Here is a 27,893-nt window from a genome sequence, read left to right as displayed (position 1 = left end):
AGCAGTAGCAAATTGCTGTGGCTAAAGTGTAGATATATGATATAACTCACAGAACTGCTATCCAATAGACAAGCTTTACAATCGGCAACAGATAAATTCACTTGTGGAGTTATTAGCTCTTACAATTTCTGCAACGCTTAAGATTTTATGTGCGAAACCATGTTATAAAATATTAGCGAAAATTACATCAGTGACCTGATTGGCTAACCGAAGACTGGAATATCTTGCAGATACGGTAACAGATGTAGGAAGGTCAGAATGCTGAATGCGGAAAAAAGTTGAAAATTTGCGGAAATGTTAGCAGTAATACACAGCCAGTTTCAACAGCCTTTTGTCTATTGCTACCTGACACAAGAACCAACCTGATGATAAATAATCACTGAAATAATACATTTACCCATCTAAAGATAAAAATATAGATTAAAATGTCACTAATTTATTATGTAAAATCATATGGAGGACAGGGTAGTTAAGCATGTTAATCAGCTGTACAAGCATAATAAAATGTGATTTGAGCTTGAAGTCAAACAACTTCATTTAGTGTCTGATTATTAATACTGGACTCGTCAACAATAATGGACTTGTTTTGGTGTGGAGAGAACAACTCCACCACCAGTTATATAAAAACATGTTTAATATACTAGCTCTAGCAGTATAACATTTTCTCCACTCAATAAACACCGTAGCATGGAGAAATTAAAGGTTGCTACAGCGAGGAATATATGGAACATTGAGCTCTCGCACTCAGGCTGTTGACAGTGTAAGCTCTTTGGTTTATCAAAGCCACCGGAGTGATGCTTAGAACTCAAGTGCTGTATCCAGTGATACTATAACAATGTTAGCTTATAAGACTTTCTTAAACATGTCAGTTCGCTGCATGACATACTAGCACATGATTACACCAAAATATAATACAAATAAAATTCTAAAATGAAGTGTAGTCAGAATGTGAATTTCTGTTTTACAAACTCAGGAAAATATTAATGCCAAAAAAGTGCTCTATTCTCACGAAAAAACAATCAATTATTGATCTAGCGCTTGTTTGCATGTGATTATCATGTGATCTCATAGCGATAGTGACATCACTGATCATGTGGCCTCGTAGCACTAGTGGCATGACTGATCATGTGACCTAACACGCTAGTGATGTCGCTGATCCTTATAGCGCTAGTGATGTCACTGATCCTTATAGCGCTAGTGATGTCACTGATCATGTGACCTCATACGCTAGTGATGTCACTGATCGTGTGACCTTATAGCGCTACTGATGTCACTGATCATGTGGCCTTATAGCGCTACTGATGTCACTGATTATGTGACCTCATACGTTAGTGATGTCACTGATCATGTGACCTCATACGCTAGTGATGTCACTGATCGCGTGACCTCATAGCTCTAGCGATGTCAATATGCATATATCATATTCCAACAAGAAAAGTTATCAAGTTCCGGCTATGGCTTCCCAAGAGTTGTATCTTCATTGACTTTGTGCATAGCCTGCTCCATTACACTGTCAACTACGGCATGTGCTGTATCTTCAACCTCCCTCCTTCCAGATTCATATAACTCGGAGGCTTCAAACTTGTTTAACCTGTTCTCCAGATCAGATTGGTCAAACTGTAGAGTAGAGTCAAGCTCCCCTTCACATTCGCTGTTGTGAGGTGTAAATATCTGCTGAGCAGAGCTATCTTCTGCAGGGGCTACAAGTGAGTGCTGCTTGTTTAAATTGGTAGTTTATTTAGAGTCGTATGGTTATGACTATGTATGTCATGCCTATCCTAGTTATTGAACTGTATAGATATACAGCGCATCCTAGCTATTGAGCTGAGCCCAAAAACAATGAACATTTTAATGCCTAATTGAAACACTACTACAGACCATTCTTTTTCAAAATGCTTGGGTGTAAACCCTTTTCAAAAGGCTGCAACAGTCTGCATCCATATCCTGGGGTGCATGAGGAATTGATTTTACAAAGATGGCATAGATTTATAGTCTGAGAGTAAAAGATATACCTACACAACTCCAAGGATGAGAACATACATCCGGCATTGATGTATAGTCTGAGAGTAAAAGACCTACCTACACAACTCCAAGGATGCGAACATACATACAGCATTGATGTATAGTCTGAGAGTAGAAGATCTACCTACACAACTCCAAGGATGCGAACATACATACAGCATTGATGTATAGTCTGAGAGTAGAAAATCTTGAATATTTAAACCAAAGAGAAGCTGGAATCAAAATGTCAAAAGCTGTTTGGAGCCAAAAATCGCATCCTAGTATCCTTGGGAAGAGAGAACATTTGAAGGAGCTACACCGAGCTAATGTTACAGGTTTTATAAGCTAGCTAGGTTTTAGAATGTTTCACAGAAACTGAAACATTATAAAACCTTCAAACACTCTATTTCCTTTAGTTTGATTCAAAAAGACTTTCCCTGTCGTCAAGACGGTGTGAAACTCAAATCAATGAATGTTACTTTTACTAGTACCAAAGGTGTCTAGAAGTATGAACATAGCTTATTTGCCATGGTTGAAAGGCAGGAAAAGCCAAGGCAGTTTTCTTAAATCGATTGCTTTACAACACCTTCCAATATAGGAAGACGTAGAAGGGTATGGGGCTATATAGGACAAAGGACACATCAGAATCGCGCAACATCCCCGCAGTGCAGTACGCAGTAATTTTGCAGTGCATTACAACTTTCTAATGCAAATTGCCTACTGCAATTTTCCACGCATACTGCAAACGCGACTTCTTCAAAACTTAGAACAGCATGTGTACTGTAACTGCGCATTAATATGAAGTCGATATTATGGATCAACTGACACTGCTGACTTTTCAAGCATGTACTGCAGTGTACAAAATTGTCAGATGCTATGTTTAGCAAGCTGATGAACTCCTATATCACTTTGAAATAAGACAGGCATTACCACCATTCTGATCGATGAAATTTGAGTCATGTATTATATTTTCATTTGAATCATACAGAATACAACATGATAATTGTGATCAATCTGTTTTCCCACTCATCCACAGTTCAGCAGAGTTTATCATTTGCAATCGTGTTGTGGCTGCGTCAAAATCGACTACTTACTTGATTCTATATTCGAGTTTTCACGAAAATACCCAATGTAATGGTAAAGTCTACCCAGTGTAATGGTAAAGTCTACCCAGTGTAATGGTAAAGTCTACCCAGTGTAATGGTAAAGTCTACCCAGTGTAATGGTAAAGTCTACCCAGTGTAATGGTAAAGTCTACCCAGTGTAATGGTAAAGTCTACCCAGTGTAATGGTAAAGTCTACCCAGTGTAATGGTAAAGTCTCTACTGCATCTAGCACTGTGAATGCGCACTAGCAACACTCCCACTCCATCCATCAGGCCCCGCTGTGCAGTAGGTAATAACACCACTGCAGCAATACTGCTTACTGCACATCAATAAACAGTAGTACATGTATACTGCATGTATAGTGCGTATATACTGCATGTATAGTGCATGTCTACTGCATGTATAGTGCGTATATACTGCATGTATAGTGCATGTCTACTGCATGTATAGTGCGTATATACTGCATGTATAGTGCATGTCTACTGCATGTATAGTGCGTATATACTGCATGTATAGTGCATGTCTACTGTGTACTGCGCAGTAGTAAAAGTGTGTAATGCAACTATACTGCATACTGCATTGGTGTGACACGCTTACTACTACTACTGCACTGCTAATGCAACTACATAAATATCCAGGCAAACATTAACTGCAACTGAAATGCATTTTGCAACTGGGCATCAGTGAGTGCTTATCAATATGCAGTTATGATTGTTTTTGTAATGGTCACAATCCTGATAGGAAGACAACACGGGAATATCTGGGAATACGTATGAGGACATAAGAAGACATAGGAAGATTTGGGCCTGTATAGGAAGACATAGGGGAATTTGGGTTTGTATAGGAGGACATAAGATGATTTGGGCTTGTAAAGAAGGACATAGGAGGATTTGGGAGTATAGAGAGATGTACAAAAGGATGCGCAACATACATATGTCTCCAGAACTGCCAATGAGCAGTTTCTTCTGCAGCATTCGATGCAGCATTTCTCTGTTGTTGAAGGAAGGAAGATGAAGGTCTTCGACTGCATATCGGTCAGCAAATGAATTGGCCGGAGTGAATGGACACGAACTGTTACCACTGTTATTCTCTATACCATCTGCACACGGTTCTTCAGCATCGTCAGCTGCTGCAATAAGAATGAATTCAGATTAGTAGTGACGAACTAGTACAGATTCAAGATGCAAAGGGCTGTCAGGCATAAAGCGAGCTGTCCGTAAAAACTCCGTCGACATTCTCTCAATAATCAGCGTTGTTAAAATCACTGATTAAAATTCTCCTCGTAAACTCAACCAAAGAAACGTTTATACCTGCATCGATCCATCACTTCGGATATGAACTGGTACAGACTGCAAAAAACAATTCCAAAAAAAAAACAAATTTAGAAGAATTGTCAACCTTTCATTTTCAGTTATATTATACCTACCATATTTTATATGATAGCTAGTGGTATATGATATATGTGGGCTAGTTAACTGTGAAAACAAATGTAGCCTCTAATAAAATATGTGTATTTGGTTCACCAGGTTGGTTTTCCTCTAAGCAACTGTCTAGACTAACTTGTCTGTTCTTTTTTCTAACAGCGAGTAAGAAGCTGTAAGGAGATCATATACTCAAACCAATTCTTGTAATAGCCTTCTCTCTAGTAGCCTTTGATAAATGACATGCTAGTCCAGAAAGGTTCATTTTGGGAACCTAGTTGTTAATCAGCATGGCTCAAAAGCTAACAACCTTTTCCTTTATTTTTCCTTTATGTCACATTTGTGCTGAACCCCACCTTCAGTGTCAATAGTGATAACACTGCGAAGGCTAAAAAAGACCTTTTGGCTACACACGGTGAGCAACACCTTAGGCTACACATGATGATCGATACCCTGAGACTACGGAAGATGAGCCGGTAGGTAGTGAGAGATATTTGCAGTTGTTTTCTTGACGACATAAGCTTATAAAAACAGGGATCAACATCCCGAGAGACAAGAAAGTGAAAGATGCCAACCTAAGCGGTTCTTCTTGATCATAATCCTTTTAACCATTTCTGAGTTGTTGAAGCTTGGCAAGAACGAGGTAACTGAGTCCAGGGCTGTCGCGTCTTTGAAGGAATTGGGTGGAGCTTCCACATGGAAGGTTGGATTAGGTGTGTGATTCCCAGAGTTCTCCTGACTGTAACAAAACACAAATTACTTCACTTTTACTTGTCTTCTAGCTTTCCTTTCTTTTCCATCATTCCTTTTTCTATATTTTATCTTGTTATAAGCTCACTTTCTATTGCTTTCCAACAAATCCCTAATTTAAGTAAACCTTAACGGATATACCTTAAAGGTTGACTTGCAACAAAATTCACATTACAGTTATTTGGTATCAAAAGGTTCACTGTGTCTTACTCTGCTGTTTTGTAGGTGCAAAATGTGTGGAAATGTGATTATAACCTCTTAAAAGCTCAAAAACAAACAGTTAATCGCAGCCATCATGAAAATGCTGTAGATTGGAATCCCTTTCCACAATGGCATATATGGGACATAATTGAACACGATGGCTTCTGTTTACACATTCATGCAACGCCATTCGTCGAAATATTTCCACAAATATACTTGACGCATTCAATAAAACCATGTCTATTGTCCTTACCCCTCTATTTCATTACATTTTCATTACAAATGACAAGTAAAAGTACTGACTCACTGAGCATTACAAGTGACAAGTAAAAGTACTGACTACCACTGAGCATTACAGGTGGCAAGTAAAAGTACTGACTACCACTGAGCATTACAAGTGACAAGTAAAAGTACTGACTCACTGAGCATTACAGGTGGCAAGTAAAAGTACTGACTACCACTGAGCACTACAAGTGACAAGTAAAAGTACTGACTGCCACTGAGCATCACAAGCGACAAGTGAAAGTACTGACTACCAATTTTGCTGACATTCACTTGGTATTTTTGCTGTAAAAGCCAGAGCTTCAGTGAGAGAGCTTTGATCTAAAGTTTTTTGGAGTCAGCAGAAAATTCTGAACAAAAATCAATGCATTTAAAAATCAAAAGCCCACGTTTAGTATTTTTGTTGGTTTTGTGAAACAAAATGCAAAAAAACCGCTACCGTTTTCGCAGTTTGAAAAAAAACGCAGTCCATTCTCTAATATAAAAATGTAGTTATAGAAATATTTGATACCGTGTTGAAGAATTTCACAAGCAGAAATATGGTTAGGTCGTTGTATACAATGTTTCTTTTAATCCTTCCTAAACTGAAGAAAAAGAATTTGGAAACCCCGATATTATTCTATGAATTGTAAGTAAAAGAAAACAAACTGATTCGTTTTTTTATTAAAATGATAACCCAATATCCTAAATTTGGTGAGCCAAAATTTTGGGTGGATCTGTTAACTCTGTGACCCGTGATGAATATTTTTGTCAAGGTACCAAGGCTAGCTGTTATAAAGGCTTTCCGTAGCGAAGGAGTGAGACCGCTTTTTGTTATCAAGCGTGTCACATCATACTTATCATATTATCTTGATAGAGTTCAAACATTCAAATCTGGTCACAACATGAAATTCATAACAACACACACATGGCTAATCATGCAGTCTCAATATATTCACGCGGCCTTTAAATGAGTACAGCTCTGGAAGCATATTAATCTAAACTAAATTTATATTAATGGTGCTACATTAATAGCTTTCCTCGTTCTTCTCACCTGGAGTACAGCTCTGGCGCAGGGCTTTCAATGATAACTGGAGTTCCAGGAGTAGACAACTCTAGGTTAAAGGTTAAATCTGAGTCTGACCTGAACTTGGTGACCAGATCTTCGGACATTGTGATTGTTTGAAGGAAGCTTCTGAGCTTAGGCAGCACCTACAAGTGAGGTTATATTGCTTAGGCAGCACCTACAAGTGAGCTTATATTGCTTAGGCAGCACCTACAAGTGAGGTTATATTGCTTAGGCAGCACCTACAAGTGAGCTTATATTGCTTAGGCAGCACCTACAAGTGAGGTTATATTGCTTAGGCAGCACCTACAAGTGAGCTTATATTACTTAGGCAGCACCTACAAGTGAGATTAAATTGCTTAGGCAGCACCTACAAGTGAGCTTATATTACTTAGGCAGCACCTACAAGTGAGATTATATTGCTTAGGCAGCACCTACAAGTGAGCTTATATTACTTAGGCAGCACCTACAAGTGAGATTATATTGCTTAGGCAGCACCTACAAGTGAGGTTATATTGCTTAGGCAGCACCTACAAGTGAGCTTATATTACTTAGGCAGCACCTACAAGTGAGATTATATTACTTAGGCAGCACCTACAAGTGAGCTTATATTACTTAGGCAGCACCTACAAGTGAGATTATATTGCTTAGGCAGCACCTACAAGTGAGATTATATTACTTAGGCAGCACCTACAAGTGAGCTTATATTGCTTAGGCAGCACCTACAAGTGAGATTATATTGCTTAGGCAGCACCTACAAGTGAGATTATATTGCTTAGGCAGCACCTACAAGTGAGCTTATATTACTTAGGCAGCACCTACAAGTGAGCATATATTGCTTAGGCAGCACCTACAAGTGAGCTTATATTACTTAGGCAGCACCTACAAGTGAGCTTATATTACTTAGGCAGCACCTACAAGTGAGCTTATATTACTTAGGCAGCACCTACAAGTGAGCTTATATTACTTAGGCAGCACCTACAAGTGAGCTTATATTACTTAGGCAGCACCTACAAGTGAGCTTATATTACTTAGGCAGCACCTACAAGTGAGCTTATATTACTTAGGCAGCACCTACAAGTGAGCTTATATTACTTAGGCAGCACCTACAAGTGAGCTTATATTGCTTAGGCAGCACCTACAAGTGAGGTTATATTGCTTAGGCAGCACCTACAAGTGAGCTTATATTACTTAGGCAGCACCTACAAGTGAGATTAAATTGCTTAGGCAGCACCTACAAGTGAGATTATATTGCTTAGGCAGCACCTACAAGTGAGCTTATATTTCTTAGGCAGCACCTACAAGTGAGCTTATATTGCTTAGGCAGCACCTACAAGTGAGCTTATATTACTTAGGCAGCACCTACAAGTGAGCTTATATTACTTAGGCAGCACCTACATGTGAGCTTATATTACTTAGGCAGCACCTACAAGTGAGCTTATATTTCTTAGGCAGCACCTACAAGTGAGCTTATATTGCTTAGGCAGCACCTACAAGTGAGGTTATATTGCTTAGGCAGCACCTACAAGTGAGCTTATATTACTTAGGCAGCACCTACAAGTGAGCTTATATTGCTTAGGCAGCACCTACAAGTGAGGTTATATTGCTTAGGCAGCACCTACAAGTGAGCTTATATTGCTTAGGCAGCACCTACAAGTGAGCTTATATTACTTAGGCAGCACCTACAAGTGAGGTTATATTACTTAGGCAGCACCTACAAGTGAGATTAAATTATTGCTGAAGAAGTAATATGTAGATAATAGAAGATGTAGGTCAAATAAGGTCAAAGCATATCAGGGTACAGAGTCATATCTACCACCAAAGTTGGGCAAATGATTAAAACTTTGTAATTTATGGATTAGCAGGACAAGCTATGCATTATGAATTTCACAACATTTAGCCGTAATATCACAAAAACTCTCAATTTTGTGTATTCTAATAACATGCAATGTCTATGCATGGATTACATAAGATATGTGACAGGTCAAATCATTTTTAATACAAATGAGGCATTTCATATGATGCACAATAGGCTCCTAGAGTGAAAATCGTCAATGTGGCTTTTATGTAGTCATTTCTAACGTTTATCAAAGTGTAATGTTTTTAGTGTGCGGCTGTTATGACCTTATGACCTTTCAAGTATCAACAAATAATACTGTTTAAAATCCAACCTATCATCTTTGAGAAAAAATTTTTGGTTTGTTGTGTTGACCATATTGACCAACATCACCTTCGATAAAAAGCTGCATCTCAGGTTAAATTGCTTCAATTTCAATTCCCAAAACAATTTTGAAAAGCTGAGAAATTTCTCTATTACATAGGGTGAAAAACAGTTTTGCAATCCGGCCTCATTTGTTTTGAAAATGATATGACCTGTCACATATGATTGGCTGGCCAGCAGATGTCGGAGTACCTAAAATTAACTATGCACATAAATTACTTTTATATCAACATCACAGTCGACACATTCTACCATTTTAAAGTTTAATACATAAAATAGCTACTTGTTTTTGATAATAACAGAAAAAAAAGTTATCTGAGAGGAAGCGAAAGAGAATAGGAAATGTATGCACAGCACAGTGTAATAACAGATATTATAGGTATGGATACTAGAATAGACCATTTTATTTTATCCAGTGAAGAATCTCACATGCAGTGCACCTGTCATCGAATCGTAAGCCTGTTTTCTCTTCCATATTGTAAAGCAAACAGGTTGGAGTTAAGGCTTAATAAACGCACCTGTTTTCGTGAGATCTGTACATTCTTAAGTTTTCTCACAGCTAGTTCATCATAGCCAGAGATACTAGGGGCATCAGTAAACTGAAGGTCAGGATCACAGTCTACCATATGCATCAGCTAAAGATATCATGCATTTAGATGTAGTCAAAAGTATAATATAATCTGCTAGTATATTTTCAGTTTTTGAAGTGAAAAGGTCATGAGAGGTCATAAGTCAACCAAGAAGCAATTTTGGAGACAATTCTAGAGTACAGTAGACGGTCCTATAATGTTAATTCCAGATAACGTAAATAATTCCATATAACGTAAAGTCAAGTCGGGGAAGTCGCGAAATTCAATTTAAACGCTAATCTATCTCACCGCACTCGAAAAAAAACAATGTGTGTGCAGCATTATATCTATTATATACAAGTATACACTTCGCAACAATCTAGTTCGTCGTGATCAATAGTCAGGTAGCTGCGCGATTGTCCATAAATACAAAGGCGATTGATTGGTGCAGGTGTCACAAAATCGATTCACCAATCCAAATGTCACGAATTGGAGTATCGTCAAAAGTATCTTTTATCCTAACCTTGACCCCCTGAATACAGAGAGACGATGGACGGGTAGTAGGGGAGAAGTGGGTAATGTGGACAGCTAGGTAATGTGGACAGTTAAATTATTAGCTAAAGTTTATAACCAATTCCACTTGTTTCATATTATAAAACCTTTCCTTTTCCTGTTAGAAGAAGCCACATGCTAATTTGGAAGTTTCTATCCATCATACATCAATCTGTAAGCATCTTAATATTTATCATACAAATAGCAATTTTTAATTGAATTTTACTACCTGGGTTACATAGGGTGGACGTTGTTGGAACTTTTGGGGCAATATGTACACAAACAAAGCATATTGTGCTGTTTATTTCTATTGATTGTCAGAATCAACTCCTGACTATGATTGAGGTTTATCAAAATTTGTAATAATATATAAGATGGGGTAATGGGGACATGTCCACATTACCCTTATGCCATGTCCAAATTACACTGTGCTGCAAGGCATATGATATAAACTGCTTAATTTGCTAGTTTCGATGTTAAGTCTAAATTTTTACTACTACTACTAGGCTTACTAGTAAATTTACTAATATACGTACATGTAAATTTCTCAGTCCAACAATTATTTGCCAATAACTACGAATGCAAAAGTGAATGTGGTTTTGCACCATCTATTGATTGTGATTAATAGACGCGAGTTTTTTCAAATGTTGTAATTAGAAAAATGAATGTTAAATTAATTGCCTTAATTTAATTAAAACTATTGCCTCTGAAGAGTTGGAAGTAGACTTTTACCGGCACACGAGTGGGCAGCTTTTCAAGCCAGACCTACCAAATTGTAAATATGTGAGCCGCAGCCAGCTTGAATTAGTCTTACCTAAATCGCTGTCACAGGGACATACAGAAAGAACCAGAAGTGCACTCATATTTGGTTTTAAGCAATCAGCATTCAATTTAAGAGAGACATAATTTGATATACGAACAACACCGAAAGACCATCTGATTTATCACCAAGACTTAGTAGAATTATCTTATATTCGAATTATTCCTGTACAGTTTCTGTTAAATTGAATATAACCAAATACATATATTACTTGTAGTTATTTAAATATTTGAGAAATTTTCACTTTTAATGAAAAAAAATGACATGTTCACATTACCCAATGCACCTGTCCACATTACCCACCGATGGTAGGTAATGTGGACAAACATGTGGTTTACGATATGGTGAATTCTGAAAAAACTATTGCTTGTATTACAAAACAAGCAATTAAGAAAAGAGAGCCAACAAACTCTGCAAGCTAAAGATATAATTTAGAGTATTCTAAAGTGAATAGAATAGGGGTAACTGTAACAAAAAGAAAAACTATCCACATTACCCACTTCTCCCCTACTGCTTTTTAGTAAAATATTTTGTTGTTTTGCTTTCTTGTAGATGTAAAAAATATTTATTATAAGTTTACTTTGCAAAGTAGACTTTAATGTTTAGAGCAAATAATCAAATTGTTGTAAGTGAACGTCAAAGATCTGCCCCATCAACTTATTGTAAAAATCACCGCAATCAAGGTCTATAAAGCCAGTGAGATTGATGATAAGTAAGAGAAAAGTTGTCGATTGTTAATATTATGCAGTTACGGTACAGCCCACAAAATAAAAATGTTAGGTCAATATTTCCCTTTTTGTATGGCCAAAGGAAAGAGTTTGGAAAGATCTTAGAACAAATCATGCAATTTACATGTATTTTACTGTTCTTATAACGTAAAACTCATATAATGTAAACCTTCCTGAAACGCATTATTTACGCTGTAGAGTGAAACCTCGGTTCTCGAACGCTTCAGTTCTGCTCGTCTCGGATCTCGAACATAAATTCAATTCTCAACCAAAGCATGCGCATTAGAATTAAACATTCGAAACAGCTCTGGAAACAGCACGGAAACATTCGTTAGCAAAGAGAGAAGCAAGTTACACTTTATAAATTCTTTACAAAAAGGAAGAAACTATCTGGGATGACGTCCTTCTACCAAAGAGATTTGCTAGAGAGACAACTCCTTCAGTCAAGTTATTTTTTCACTTTTTCACCATAATTAAAAAATTTGAAATTATATTACAAAACCTAGTGATAAAATTTCTATATTTTTACTAATTACTCAGCGTATGGTAAAAACAAGAAAAAAATCCAAAGTCAGAGGGAGCCGGAGTGAGGGGATGAAAGAGCCGTTTGCCGCTCCGGAGCCGCGGGTTGCTGACCCCTGTGCTAGGGAGATAACCCCTCCAGTCGAGTTACCCTAAATTGTTTTGTATGAGGATTCTTCTTCAAAGATGTGAAGTAAACGTGCCATTGCTGTTTATATTTTCTTTTTCACACGATTTTTGATGTAACTGATCTGTTGTATTTTTCGCTGTTTCATTATCAATTTCTGGTATTTTATCTTAACCTAAAATATTTTTGATGTTTTAAGAGCAAAACATACGAAATGTTTCATTTTTGTTTTCTGTTTTCATCATCATAGGTAAAAAATCTTTCATTAAAATTAAACACGATCTATATCTACCCGTTTTTATTTAGAGTATGTAGTATACACTACAGTTGTACACAGTACAGAAGTTGTTATCTTAATATACATGTATATTAACTCTAATGGGAAAAATTGTTTCGAATCTCGAACAACCCGGTTTTCAAACAACCTACTGGAACGGATTATGTTCGAGAACCGAAGTTCCACTGTAGTTGTATTTACATTTACGAGCGCCTACTGTATTCTAGAAAGTTCTGGGAGTATGGTAAAGAGCCAACATGACAAATATAAAATCAATTTAGCGAATTCACGCATCATAATAACACAAGTCTTACACGCTCACCTTTGACCTCAAATTATTGTCTGCCGTATAGAGAATAAAGTGTTTACTTGAAACCCCATCGCTACCGCCATTGCATAGAATAGCCAATAGCCTGGCGCCATTTTGTAGCATCAGATTAGAGATGGCGCGCATGATGTCATCTCTCTCTAGAAATCCCTAAAAGTCAAAATAGTCTACATGAAAAGCAGTGAAGGCGTAGCCATCAAGGAAGCATGCTTAGCTAACTCTAATAACGTTAGCTACAAATATGCCTTTGTCATACAACACTTGGGTTCAGTATTTTTTGTTAGTTTATATTTGTTTTTGTTAGTTATATCAAGCCAGGGGACAATGACAAGTAAATATCTATATGAACACCATCTATAACTGGTAGCAACCCTTACTGGCTACGAGTGTGTGAGGACAGCAGCAAAAAGATACGGCCGCTCCAAAGTAACACAGTAATGAAATGTTCAAGAGTGGGTGCACTGAGATAGAAGGCCAGTACCTGTACAGACAAACTGACAGAACTCATATAGGCTGTTGATGATATTGTCGAAGTAGAAACTGTAAATGTTTTGCTGTCCTTCCGCAATAACTGCTCCGTAGTGAACCCTGTAAGCAAAGAGTCTCAAGGTCAAGGTCAGAGACTGATAACAATTGGACCATAATTTCTTTTCAAACATGAATCTTTTTCAAATTATACCATACAACAATAATAAAACCACAAAAAAGGGCAACTGTTAGCCACTAAAATCAAATAAATGGTTTGATATATAGGGTCAAAATATTACATGTAAGAATATATATATTTTTTAACATTAGTTAATCATGATTTCTGTTGAGCTCAAGTTGTAAAAAAACTGAAAATAAACGCTAAAGTAAAAGTGAGTTTGAAACTAGAATCTCATAGTTTTGAAAGTGTGAGTACTGTAACAGGTAGTACATGTAGTCGACATCCATCGATGGTAATTAGTTCCAAAAAAACCGTTGAAAAACAGTTCATCATTGCATAGGTTAGGCCCCGATTCGATGATATGGTACATTTTACTCTTCCCCTTTCAAACACGAAAGCCTTATTTACTGTTTTGGTAGTATTATAAACCTATCATTTAATATTTAATAAATTTTAAGATTGTAAAGAGCCAGGCACGACTAAAATATCAAAATTGAATGGGAACTAGCCATTTTATCATCATTCGACGATACATACATAAAGTATTATTTACTTTCTATTATTTCACCTTTATTATATAGTTATTATGTTATTGGAAGAGTAGAATATGAGTTATTTTTGCCAATAATCTAAGAGTATTGAACTTGAGAACGAACACTACGTACGGATGTAATCCTAGAAAGCATACGACTAAATGATTAGTGCGAGAAGATACTGAGTGAGAGATGGTGGCAAACTTATAATACGTATGCGACGGAAGTTACAGTAGCAGAGCAGGCAAAACTACTCTGTCACTGTAACTGCCACTGTAACTGCCACTGTAACTGCCACTGTAACTGCCACTGTAACTGCCACTGTAACTGTCACTGTAACTGCCACTGCACCATCATAATTACAAGAGATTTGCATTAAACGAATACTCCAGCAGTTTTCGAGTCCGTCGTTACACGAAGTCGCTAACGAAGTACCTTGCCACGCGCGGATTACGTGCACTATGTTATGTACTGGTATATGTGTTATGTACCTGTATCCCTCGCTACTTCAAGGCTCAATTTTCGCCGCTTTAGTACTTTGTAAAAAAATTCATTAAAAAAAACTGAAAATAAACAAACCAAGAAATAAAATATATAAAAACATAAATGTCTCTAATATTCTGGCCCAGTGAGGAGGCAACTGTCAGTGTCGCGATGCGCTATGTTTCTGTCACGCTTTGTGAAGAGTAAAAGCGTACCTTGTGAGGCCTTTCATTATGCTTAATTACTCTCAAAATTGTCGATAAACCTAAGAAAAAGAAAAAAATGTTTACGATTAATGAGACGGTGACTTTTAACAGCGAATAATGAGGGATTATTGTCGGAACTGCAGATACAAACTATCCAAGATAATACACTAGTTTATACAATTCATCAAGTCAACAGTTGGTTAGAAAGATCGGAAGGAACACAGGCTCGGTACCAGTTATGTTAGACTTGGCATCCATGACTTCCCTCCACACCTCCTCTCTAGACGTTGAGGACATAGCAAACTCCTGCTCTAATCGTTCAACCATCGCAATATCTAGTGGTTTCACTTTACCAGCTGATTCTCTGAGACATACCGTGTCTGTCAGGATAGTGGCTGTGAGAGAAACAACTGGACTTATAGTTGAAAAAGATATGTGGTCTATGGCAACTAAATTTCACTACAAGCTCTAACAAGTGAGTACAGTCATACCTCGAAATAAAAGTCTAATTCTCGTATATCAATTAACATGCATGTCAATCGAATTTAAAATAATTAAAATTGAATTAATGCATTGCAGACCTGAGAAGAAATTATAAAAATGAACATGTTTTTAAGTAGCAAATACTTGTATATACGCTAGATGAAGGCCCGACACTGCACGGGTAATAAAAAAAGTTTTCACATAAAAAACTTATTTTGAATTGGCTAAGTTTCTTTACCCAATGAATTGGAGTCACTTAAGCTAGTCTAAACAAGAGCAGTTATTGTAACTCAAGCCAGTGTTAGGAAAATAGATTACATAATGATCTCTCGCGTCATGATCTCTCACGTCATGATCTCTCACGTCATGATCTCTCACATCATGATCTCTCACATCATGATCTCTCACGTCATGATCTCTCCCGTCACGATCTCTCACGCCACGATCTCTCGCGTCACGATCTCTCGCATCACAATCTCTCGCGTCACGATCTCTCGCGCCACAATCTCTCGCGTCACCATCTTTCACGTCATGATCTCTCATGTCATGATCTCTAGCGTCACGATCTCTCGCATCACAATCTCTCGCGTCATGATCTCTCACATCATGATCTCTCGCGTCACGATCTCTCGCGCCACGATCTCTCGCGCCACAATCTCTTGCGTCACCATCTTTCACGTCATGATCTCTCACGTCATAATCTCTAGCCTCATGATCTCTCAAGCAATCATTATTTTCTAGTGAGTGAGCTGAAACATGAAGCCATCAAAGATTGGCATGTACATAAGTATGTTCACAACTATTCCTCCCTCCGACCAGTTGGACATATAGTCTAATGGTTTAGCACACCTGTCTGCAGAACTGGAGGTTCTGAGTTCAAATCCAGTGCAAACCATATTTTTCATTCCTAAAACTTTATGGCTATAACTGGACACACTAACAGACAAACACCGAGATTTATATATAAGAAGATTATTATTTTACGATCAAAAGTAAAGCAAAAGTTACAAAAGATAAAAGAAATGTATTATCTAAACTAGTACCCTGGCAGTCCAGGTGTGCTGATGAAGCACAGAGTATAAGTATTTGCACAACTATTCCTACAAATCTTGGAGGTGATTGATTGGTGCAGTTGTTTGAGCTCACCATGTTGAAAGTTAAGAGATCAAATCATGCATGATGTAATATTTTTCTCAACCTCCAATTTACGGAATTTTCCAATTTTGCACATTTTCCATTTAATCATCAGGTTGACCTTTGTATTTTCACGTCCATCAGTTTTTTACAGCAAAAAAGAATATAATCATAATATCAGAGAATAAACATGATGTACACCAGGCCTGGTTCGCAGTGAACGACATTACGATGTCGAGGTGGTGCCCAAAGCAGCGACTTGTATCCCAATCGCTTGCTCAAATAAAAAACAAATATTTGGCTCAAATCAAAGCTAGTAGAGAAAAGAATCATACACTCGACTGTTCATATTTCGAGGTCAGACTGTATTCTAAATAATCTACAGATCCGTATTTACAGACTTCTCACATGATTTATAAGAGAAATATCGAGGTGTATATCAGTAGGGGTGTATATCAGTACAGGTGTACATCAGTAGAGGTGTATATCAGTAGAGGTGTATATCAGTAGAGGTGTATATCAGTAGAGGTGTATATCAGTAGATGTGTATATCAGTAGAGGTGTATATCAGTAGAGGTGTATATCAGTAGATGTGTACATCAGTAGATGTGTATATCAGTAGATGTGTATATCAGTAGATGTGTATATCAGTAGAGGTGTATATCAGTAGCGGTGTATATCAGTAGAGGTGTATATCAGTAGATGTGTATATCAGTAGATGTGTATATCAGTAGAGGTGTATATCAGTAGATGTGTATATCAGTAGACGTGTATATCAGTAGATGTGTATATCAGTAGAGGTGTATATCAGTAGATGTGTATATCAGTAGACGTGTATATCAGTAGATGTGTATATCAGTAGATGTGTATATCAGTAGATGTGTATATCAGTAGATGTGTATATCAGTAGACGCGTATATCAGTAGAGGTGTATATCAGTAGAGGTGTATATCAGTAGACGTGTATATCAGTAGAGGTGTATATCAGTAGATGTGTATATCAGTAGGGGTGTATATCAGTAGAGGTGTATATCAGTAGATGTGTTTATCAGTAGATGTGTTTATCAGTAGAGGTGTATATCAGTAGAGGTGTATATCAGTAGATGTGCTTATCAGTAGAGGTGTATATCAGTAGAGGTGCATATCAGTAGAGGTGTATATCAGTAGAGGTGTAAATCAGTAGAGGTGTATATCAGTAGGAACTCTGATACTGTTATATGGCGGCAAGCATCTTGGCAAGCAGTGACTAGAATCAGCTGAAACATTGCACAAAATCATAGACCTATTAACTATACTAATATGTATAGTTAATAGGTCTATGCACAAAACGGCCATTCATACGACACAATGACATTAAAACAATCATTACACATGTTGAAAGATGTTTCATGCAGAGCATTTTATGCTCTACTAGCCAATGGAGTTTCAATATCAGCATTGATTGAAATAATAACATAAATACAAAACATTGAAATATGAATATTAAAAATCAAAAGAAATGATGTCATTAGAACAAAAACTTAAAACTTATTATAGTAACGTAAGAGTAAAGACAAACCTCTAAGCATTTGAGCAAGCTTATCAGATTCAACTGAACGTATCCGCTCGTAAAAAAGGTTGGTTATCAAGGAGGTGCAAGAGCCAACCATCTCTATCTTCACAAAGTCCCTGTAACACATATACAGCAGGTAGTACCGCAGGTAGTCACCTGTAGTCACCCGTTGTTTCCATGCATCAAATAGGTTTGGAGTTGCTTCCACTCCAAATCATAGAAACGATAAAATCCGAACGCATTTGACTCCATTTCGCTTTGCTAAATTTGTGCAAAAGCATTCGCTGTGAAAGTACTTTAGCTTCGAAAAAACTGCTCACTGCTGATGGATCCAAATCGATAACACTCAGGTAAGCTCTCCCTCGTGGAGGTAAAAAGAGTTCAGCATGACCTTTTTCTAGGCTTAAATCTTCTAATTTCAAAAAAGTTCCTTATTAGAAGCGACTGTCATTCATGTGACCTCTGAAGTAAGACCTGCATACTAAGTAGTAAATTCTGTTGACTTCTTGTAAAATAGAGTACAGCAATAAGGAACACAAGAGTATAAAACACAGCAATATGGAGCAATAGAATAAAATTGCTATCAGGCATTCTGGCATAGTTAGAGATAATTATATATGATATATATAGCTAGTTATCATATTATTATATACATAATTATAATTATATGTTATATATAGCTAGTTATCATATTATTATATGTTATATATAGTTTGTTATCATATTATTATATGTTATATATAGCTAGTTATCATATTATTATATGTTATATATAGTTTGTTATCATATTATTATATGTTATATATAGTTTGTTATCATATTATTATATGTTATATATAGCTAGTTATCATATTATTATATGTTATATATAGTCTATATAGTAAAATCTGGAAAAAAAACTTGGTGAAAACCTGGAAAAAAAACTCATCAAGGCTTGTAGGAGGAAAGTCACCAATCGTTGGAGTACAACATGCGCCCAATTAAGGTCAGTGTCACAATTAACTTGCAAAAACATATGTGGTTATGGATTTATGGTTGCGAGTGATAAATGCAGGCTCTGTTGGTGAACTACAGAAGGTGTGATGCATTTGATATTTAGATGCAGGGGCTTAGCAGTCAGACTGTAGACGCTCCTATAACAAGAAATTCCACATAAAGTAAAGAACTTGTGTGAAGTTTTTGCTTGGTACTACATAAAATATTCCGTAAAGTGTCAAGTCAATGCAAGTCCTAAAATTAAATTTGAATAACGCGAATCTCATAGTTAGACTCAAAAATATCGCTTTCTCTTTTGCCGCATTTGAGAGAGATAAACGACGTATAGGATTATCTAGATTATATATACTATGGCTTACATGCCAATGACGGGTTGCTAAGACGAGAATGACGAAATAATTTCTGTTTTAGTGAAACTAGTTGACTACGCAAGATATAAAGTGACCGTGACCTGAAAGAGAGTCTACTTTAACAAGTTTTTTTAGGGATATATCGGGAATCTAAAAAAGATCTATAGCGCAAGTCCGAATTGTTGAGACGGCAGGGCCCGAATTTGTCAGCAGCAAACAACTCCAAACCCATACAAGTATGGAAACACAGTGAAGCACATCTTAAAAGTTAAACACAACTACGGATTAAATTGGTGAAAGTTGTCTCCTTTTAGTGTTCTCATAAAACACCTTTGACCCAAACAGACATTAAATGGAAGTTGTCTGTACAATATGAGTACTAACTAAGAGCTGTGAACATACTTGTTGTTGATTGGGCAATCATGATGGTGATGATCTACAATCGTTTTGACATGAGCTTCCATGTCTGATAGACTGGTTGAGGTCACATTATGGTCTACTAGATGAACACCATTATAACGACCATTTCTTCTCAGCGCCTCGATATCATCTAGGAAAATGAGGTCCAATTGATTGATGCCATACTTTGTGAAGAGAAAGACAACTTCTGTTTTCAAAGGGTAGTCTCGACGAGGGACATTTAATACTGGTATGAACTGTTGGTCTGGGTTTTTCTGAAAAAAGAAAGTCAGAAATACTTTGAACATTTCACGCTTGTGCTGGTAAGACTAGCACAAGTCAAGTCTTTCATCTTTCCAATAGAAAGGAGGCCACCTTAGGTTTTCGTTGAAAAATTGCCGCCCTATGAAATTACTTGATTTCACAGCATAGCAAAACAGGAAGCAAAATTTTTCATCACACAACTCAACGCATTGATATAATGATAAAATGTTTTTGAAAATCTACTAGCTAGACTGGTTCTCATCGCCGTATGTTGGAGTTGTTCTCTCGGCGCTTATTCATTGACTATGCGCATCGTAAACCAATGGTATCGCTGTCAGTAGGAAAACACTTGCCGAAATGACATCACTAGATGCTATCGTTGCTATAGTTGATATCAGCTATTAAGTTGAAGTTGCAGCGTTACGTGTCTCTATTCTGTCAGTCTCTTTGCATCTATCGACATCGGAATCGCACTTTCGGTTGATCTGAGCGTGTTAACTGCGATCAAGTTTTGTCGATTTCAACCTTGAAGCATTCTGGTAGTCACATTACTTCAAACATTAAAAACAATCACAAATTATATAAAAATACCGATATTTTCTGATAAAATCTATTAATATTTGGTGCAAGTTCATCTTTAAAGATGTGGTTGCGTCAAAAAGATCGATTTAATGATATTAAGTTAGTCTTTAAAAGAGGTAACAGCGAATGTATAAGCTTCAACTGAGACAATGGACAGCAACGAATGATTAGTACCTGATGCTGTAAGAGGAAAGCATAGGAGAGAGCTGACACAGCTGAATCGAGGTCACATGATTCATTGCCTATGACGATGTCAAGTTTGGTCTGTAACAATAACGATGATGAGAGATAAGGATTGCAATAATACAGAGCATATCAGAGAGATGTTTGGCAGCCAAAGTGAAAAAGATAACAGAAAACCAATTGAGATTATTTTACATTGATCCACTAGGGTGACATCATAAGTTGGTTTGTTGTGAGACTTTCACTGATACCCATAGAAGATTCTATAGAACTTTGTCCAATATTCCATATCAGTCAAGAAACCACTTCTACTATCAATATAAAATACTATCTATATAAGAAAACACTACAATATTTACTATAATAAGAGTCGTGTTCCTCCATCAGTTACGAGAAAAGCATTGGAATTAGGAATTGAACTCGGATATCTGGATTAGTAGCCAGATATCCGAGTTCAATAGTAGCCAGGCAGACTATCAACTGCATCAATGGACTCCCTTGCAGCACGGAATAATTGTGCACATAGCTACTACACATGACAATCTCTCACTGCACAAAGGACTACCGGGCTACTAGTTACTGTATATATATAATTAATTAATTAGAGCGTTTCCTTATGAAACTTGATACCTTTAGTTCTACAGCGCTATCACAAATAAGGAGGCTACCCAATAATTTACGTCTTTGTTCATCATGGCAGTCTTTCTAAAGCCATGTTCATCTACTCTGTACCACATATTGCGCACCATAAAAAGGCTGGTTCACACTATATCGGCGTATATCGGCTTTGTCCTTTTGGCGTTCATCGTCAACTATCTGCAGCATAAACCGATGGCATCGCCGGAGCCGCACGAATACGTCGGGAAAGTTTGCAGCTGTCAAACTTTTCTAATAGTTCGCCAAACATCAATGACAGCCTGTACAATGTGCACCATTTTAGTGATGGTAATTCACGCTGTCGAACACTGTGATCCTTTTTTTTGCTTATGATAGTTGCTGCGGGACTAGTATTTGATTAAGAGGTTTCTTCGCAAAAAATTAGTTTGTGATAATGTGAACATTGTTATCACCGATGAACTATTGTGGTATCGATGCCGAGATACGGCGATAAGGTGAACCATCCTTTAGATGCAAAATGTTTTTCTTGTTCGAGCTGATGAAGTAAAAGCATTTCAGCAGATGTGATAGAATTAGTGCAATATATACTAAATATTAACAGTATTTAGCCACTTTACACACCCCCCAATTTGTGGCCCTTTTCAGGGCCGCAAATTATTAAGAGTTGTTTAAACTATGTTGCAATAATGTCACAAAATAATTAGTTGAGATGAGAATACAATAAGCAAATAACTAGGTTATCTTTCGGTTTTATGTCAAAGTTAGTTGTATACACATTTTTATTGAGCAAAATTAATTGCCAATTGCTGCTTATTGGAAACTCATTCCATATTAATCGTTAGAAAATTCTGTCTCTAAAGGTACATGGTTTGTAGTGGTTTCTAGGAAACTTAAGGCAGTAAATCATCACTACCAGCAAACGTCTCCTACAATTTGAAGTGGTTGCATAATATCTGACTGCACCGTATACATTGTAAGGAATTCATTTTGTTACACCATCTATTACTACATCACTGCAACACTCTAGAGTCAGCCAGCTTCATCACTACTTAAATACAAACATTCCTTAATCACATAAACTTGTTATCATGAGCCTTTCTTTAAACAAATTATTCAATTTTCTCTATTATACGTTCTCAATGCCTCATATTTATGGAGTTACTTATTTACTACCCATTTTACAGATCAAAAAGTCAGTTGTAACATCAATTCTTCCTAACATCCAGACGCTGGTAGTCCATGCGTCGGGAAAGAAAGTCACACGTAATAAATACGTGCTCAATTATTCTTCTACACAGCAATATGGTCGAGAGGCGCAGTGGTAGAGTGCTTGGCTGGGAAACTGGCTATCCAGGTAAGATCCAGGGCAATCTTCCTTCCTAAAGCGCTCTTAGAGTGGCTCTGGACAGACGGACCAACAGACGGACCAACATGGCTCATATTATAGTGAATACTAGTTGAATACCCGGCGTTGCACAAATTATAAAATAGTTACTCAATGAATTTGAGTAACTTAAGTTGGTAACTTAAGCTTGTCTAAGTCATTCCTATAATAAGAGCCATGAAGCCAGCTTGTAATCGTTTCGTTACGTGTCATGATCTTCAGCGTACCAGTAGTAACCATTATTATTTTCGCAAGCATTTTAAGCATGTAATATGTGCACGGTTATTCATTAGTGTTGCCAGTTGGACACGTAGTATAATGGATAGCCGCCTGTTTGCAGAACTAGAGGTTTTGAGTAAAAATCCAATGCGAAGCGGATTTTTCGTTCCTAAAACTTTATTGTTATGCCTGGACACACGAATGACAAACACAGATATATATATATATATATATAGATCATTCTAAAATTACTACAAATATGTAGGCCTAGTGAAGTTCTTGTAAAGTTGTCGCCTTTCTACAAGAAAGTTGCTGGATAAACTCTCTTCAGTTTTACAGAACTTATTCACTTTCTTTCAAGCTACCACAATCATTTTTGTACCAGTTTATCAGGTGTGTTTTGCATGTAAAACAGACACAAAGTTTCTTTTGTCACCTTAAGCCGTTAGAAAGGTGACAAGTGCTAGAGAGGTGACAGGTGTTAGAGAAGTGACAGGTGTTAGAGAAGTGACAGGTGTTAGAGAGGTGACAGGTGTTAGAGAGGTGACAGGTGTTAGAGAGGTGACAAGTGTTAGAGAGGTGACAGTTATTAGAGAGGTGACAAGTGTTAGAGAGGTGACATGTGTTAGAGGGGTGACAGGTGTTAGAGGGGTGACAGGTATTAGAGAGTGACAGGTGTTAGAGAAGTGACAGGTATTAAAGAGGTGGCAGGTGTTAGAGAGGTGACAGGTGTTAGAGAAGTGACTGGTGTTAGAGAGGTAAAAGGTGTTAGAGGTGACAGGTGTTAAAGAGGTGACAGGTGTTAGAGAGGTGAAAGGTGTGAGAGATGAAAGGTGTTAGAGGTGAAAGGTGTTAGAGGTGAAAGGTGTTAGAGGTGAAAGGCGTTAGAGAGGCGACAGATGTTAGAGAGGTGAAAGGTGTTAGAGAGGTGACAGTTATTAGAGAAGTGACCGGTGTTGGAGAGGTGAGAGAGAGGTGAAAGGTGTTAGAGAGATGACAGGTGTTAGAGAGATGGCAGGTGTTTTTGTGCAGCTTGACTAACAAGAAACGACCTCAATTAGCATCATCATTTTTATATTCAACGTTTTTATAGAACATTATCTGTAATCGATAATTGTGTGCAAAAGACCACAATTTTGTTAAAGACATATGTTGGATGAATTGTTATACAACTGAATTTCTTTGGTTATCGCTTCAAAAAATAATGTTTGAGGGAGATATGTATATTGTGTATAATGTCTAGTGTGTATAAGATATATTGTGTATAGTTCAATTGTGTATAGAATCTATTGGGTTTAAAGTCTATTATGTCTATAGGTCCATTGTGTTCAAGGTCTGTATCTATAGGTTTGTGTCTATAGGGCTATTTCGTCTATCGATTTATTGTCTATGGGTCTATTGTGTTTATAGGTCTATTGTGTCTATAGATCTATGGCGTTAGTGAATTTATCGTGTCTATAGGTTTATTGTGTCTATAGGTCTATTGTGTCTATAGATCTATGGCGTTAATGAATTTATTGTGTCTATAGGTCTATTGTGTCTATAGGTCTATTGTGTCTATAGATCTACGGCGTTAATGGGTTTATTGTGTCTATAGATATATTGTGTCTATACGTATATTGTGTATATAGGTATATTGCGTTCAAGGTCTATTTTGTTCAAAGTTTAGAACTGTCCAAGGACTATTGTGTAATGCATGCAACGACCACTGCATGGAAAACACTAGCATCATCCCATGTTGTTATGATATATTATTCCTCCATGTACAAATTTGTTTAGATTCTACTGAATTCCATTTTGTCGTAGATATAGTACACTATAGTCTATTCCTTACTACCCCAGGACACTTATGTATTCGCCTCATCTAGCTTTCACGTTTTCGTGGAGTCATCCTCTCGCAAAAGTTTCAAGAGCAAAATTAAACTACCATAACGAATGAGCGAAAAAGCAAAATTAAATAGCTTTATTCATTGATAGTCCAAGAAACAAATAGCAGCAAGCAATCAAATTGCATCATCGATATCGCCCACACAATTCTACCTGCGGTTCACAATTACAAACTAGACCCAAATTGAAAAAAAAATTTTTACCAGTGAACTGGACCTGAGGAATCTAATTATGTTTGTTCCGCTGCATCTATTTTCACATCACTATATTTTCACACTCATCAGAGCTGCGAAATTAAGTTGCAGCAAAATTTACTCTGTATGCTACTCACGAAACTACATACTAGCGAAATATAAGTGTCCTAGGGTAGTACTTTGGCAGTCTGGTGTGCAGTGAGAATCGCCATGTGTACTGTGAAGAATTATCCACACACGGACTTTTTCCGACTTCATCTATATTATTTCTGTTCGCTTTTTCTGTCATAAAGCACAGCGACTAACTAGTTGCACAGTTATTCTGAAAGCAGAGTAGAGTGGCGGTCTACTAAGCAGAACGTCATGAGTTTCGTTTTATCTTAACTTCTAACCATGGCTTTGGACAGACAGACGAACATCACAGTTGTTATACTCAAGATTACAGTAAAGTGTAGGTGAATGTCGGGAAATAAAATTATTACGCAATGAATTTGAATAACTTACCTGGTAATCTAGTGACTTAAGCTAGTTTAAACCTTTACATGTACCACCTAAATGTTACATTACATGTAATGATCAAGCACGCTAGTTAATAATCAATGGCATTTTTCAAGCATTTTAAGCGCTCCTATTTCAATCCTCGTAATGAATATATATGCGCTATTATTGATCAGTACAGCCAGTTTGCCTGTGTGCAGACCTATAGGTTCCGAGTTCAAACTCTCTGCAAAGCGGATTTTTCCTACCTAAAACTTTACTACTATAACCGGACAGACGAACGACAGACAAACACTAAAATCTATATATAGATTACATATGCTTACAGAAACGATTGAATAGGCCAATCAAGAGACTTCCATGAGGCAAAAGGAAGATGTTGACTCATGCCCTAACATAGAGATGCGACTTAGTGTGTAGCTCTTCAATTGAGATATGTATAAGCCTAGTAATTTTCTAATCAACATATTATCGCTCAGTTTTGTGTTCAGCATCACATCGGTTTTTGTAGCAAACTCTCACCAATCAAAGCCAAAATAACATCATTGAAAGATATTAAAACAATTTTTTGTATATATCAGGTTTGTCTAATGGAATTAAGGAGTTCTACATCGTGCCTTTGGTTCTACAATCGTATGCCATCAATCACTATTTACCCATATGGAAATTCATTGTGTTGTCAACACATCACTGCACAATTAAATCATCGACATACTATCAATCATTCATTATACATAGGCTATATACATGTATATATATATATAGAAACTAATTAAGTTTTACTAGCATCTCATTGCGCAATAAATTTGTTGAAATGCCATTGCCTCAAGAACATCAACATTTGTTAAAGTAACTAATGGATAGTGCGATTGTTAAAACAGGAGGTTTACTCATATAGATACTACATATTTGATATTATAGAGTCAACCCAACTATCTATAGAGTTAACCTACCGTGTTACCCGAAGAGCCGGTCAAAGCTTGCTTTCTTGTGGAAATAAAACTTTCAAATGACAAGGCTGCCATAGTAACTAAAAGGCGACAAAAGAGCATTATGCTAGATAACAAGAAGACAACATAGTATTTTTGCAAAAGCATGAGTGTTTTGTTATGTAGGTATTGTTACTCTAAAAATATAGTTTTGCATTTGAGAAGCAAAGTACTAAATGAGAGCAGCTTATACTTTTGGAGGTAAGCAGCCACTAATATGAATAATAACATTCAACAATTATCACTCATGGTTATAGTGTTCTCATCCTACATGACACTGTAAACTGTTTAAAGTTTTGGTTGATCGATACTCCAGTAAATAAAATTTAGAGGGATCTCTTGAAGTGAAATACATTTCTTTAACATACTGTGTGCTTATGTTGCATTGACGCATGCATATTACACACAAATTAAAAACTTGAATATGAAAAATTGTATGCAAGAAGCTAGTAAAAGTACTTTACTGTTAAATGAAAATAGTGTGTTGAGCAATCGGTTGCATATATTTATTAATTTTCGGATATTTTATATCTTTATAAAGTCTACGAGAAGTAATAAAACTACCGCGGTTAGAGTTGCAGTATTTACGGTCAATGCTGATGAACGTCAGCGTGCATAAGCTCACATTGAAGCAAGAAAACAAATTCATAGACGAAATAAACATTTGTATTGTATTTAATTATACGCTGCACGCTAAATTTTAGCCTTTACAAATAAACGCAGCCAGATTTATCACCTGTCAAACCCATTATGAACAGTCATCATGTCTACAACTGTTATGATAACTTGAACGTAGTGGCCGTAAATATGAGATAGATTAAAACAACATTTCGCACAATTTTGCGGATCTAATGTCACCCTAAATAAGTTAAAACGAATTCAAACACAGCAATAAAATGGAAATAGCAGCAGAATGCTTAGTTTAATACTGTGAAGTTTAAATAATATCAATGGTAGCATAATCTTTTTGCACATGCCTCTCGCAAACAAATGTTTACACGTTCGATCAACGTGAGACATAATGAATGTGTATAGCTTATAGATTAAAGTATACAGATATAAGAATTAAAAACTACACACAACTTGCAAGAATCCAATTAGCATAAGCTATTCGAACCTATTGGTATGGCATTGCTATGGCTCCAAAGACGAGTGCAGTTGTGAGACCGTAAATATTTTGGTCGTGCGTCACTGAGCACCTCATAGAGCGCTCGGCTATCAGCTCGCCGAGTTCATGCAGTGAACGATTACGACGTGATCAGACATTCTCCATAATTAGAGTACATAACTCCAAATAAATCTTTGCCATTGTTAATCATAGATATAATAAACCCTATATTA

General features: G+C 36.8%; 1 protein-coding gene across 2 annotated transcripts; it reads right to left on the bottom strand.

Moving 5' to 3' along the window:
- Positions 1-420: 420 nt before the first annotated feature.
- LOC137396337 (exopolyphosphatase PRUNE1-like) lies at positions 421-27,750 on the bottom strand. Of its 2 annotated transcripts, none has more exons than XM_068082565.1 (13): positions 27,670-27,750; positions 26,517-26,593; positions 20,755-20,844; positions 19,738-20,009; positions 17,996-18,105; positions 15,055-15,216; positions 13,432-13,538; positions 12,945-13,100; positions 9,546-9,662; positions 6,795-6,952; positions 5,104-5,267; positions 4,039-4,236; positions 421-1,700 (listed from the first exon to the last, which is right to left on the bottom strand). In XM_068082565.1, exons 2-13 carry the CDS (start codon positions 26,586-26,588, stop codon positions 1,453-1,455), a joined length of 1,854 nt encoding a protein of 617 aa, XP_067938666.1. In that variant the 5' UTR covers positions 26,589-26,593; positions 27,670-27,750; the 3' UTR covers positions 421-1,452. The 2 variants fall into 2 exon arrangements, with proteins under 2 accessions (XP_067938666.1, XP_067938667.1); XM_068082566.1 differs by having other exon boundaries at positions 4,039-4,233.
- Between the last annotated feature and the right edge of the window lie 143 nt (positions 27,751-27,893).

The sequence above is a fragment of the Watersipora subatra genome, chromosome 5 (assembly GCF_963576615.1).
Source record: "Watersipora subatra chromosome 5, tzWatSuba1.1, whole genome shotgun sequence".
Classification (NCBI taxonomy): Eukaryota; Metazoa; Bryozoa; class Gymnolaemata; order Cheilostomatida; family Watersiporidae; genus Watersipora; species Watersipora subatra.
This window is presented reverse-complemented; position numbering and strand designations above follow the sequence as displayed.

Excerpts from the sequence above, each read along its gene's own strand:
- LOC137396337 (XM_068082565.1), bottom strand. The coding sequence starts at position 26,588 with ATGGCAGCCTTGTCATTTGAAAGTTTTATTTCCACAAGAAAGCAAGCT. Across the intron at positions 20,010-20,754 it reads CTTTCCTCTTACAGCATCAG|AAAAACCCAGACCAACAGTT; the intron begins GTACTAATCATT and ends TTCTTTTTTCAG. Across the intron at positions 4,237-5,103 it reads GATCAAGAAGAACCGCTTAG|CAGCTGACGATGCTGAAGAA; the intron begins GTTGGCATCTTT and ends TTCTTATTGCAG.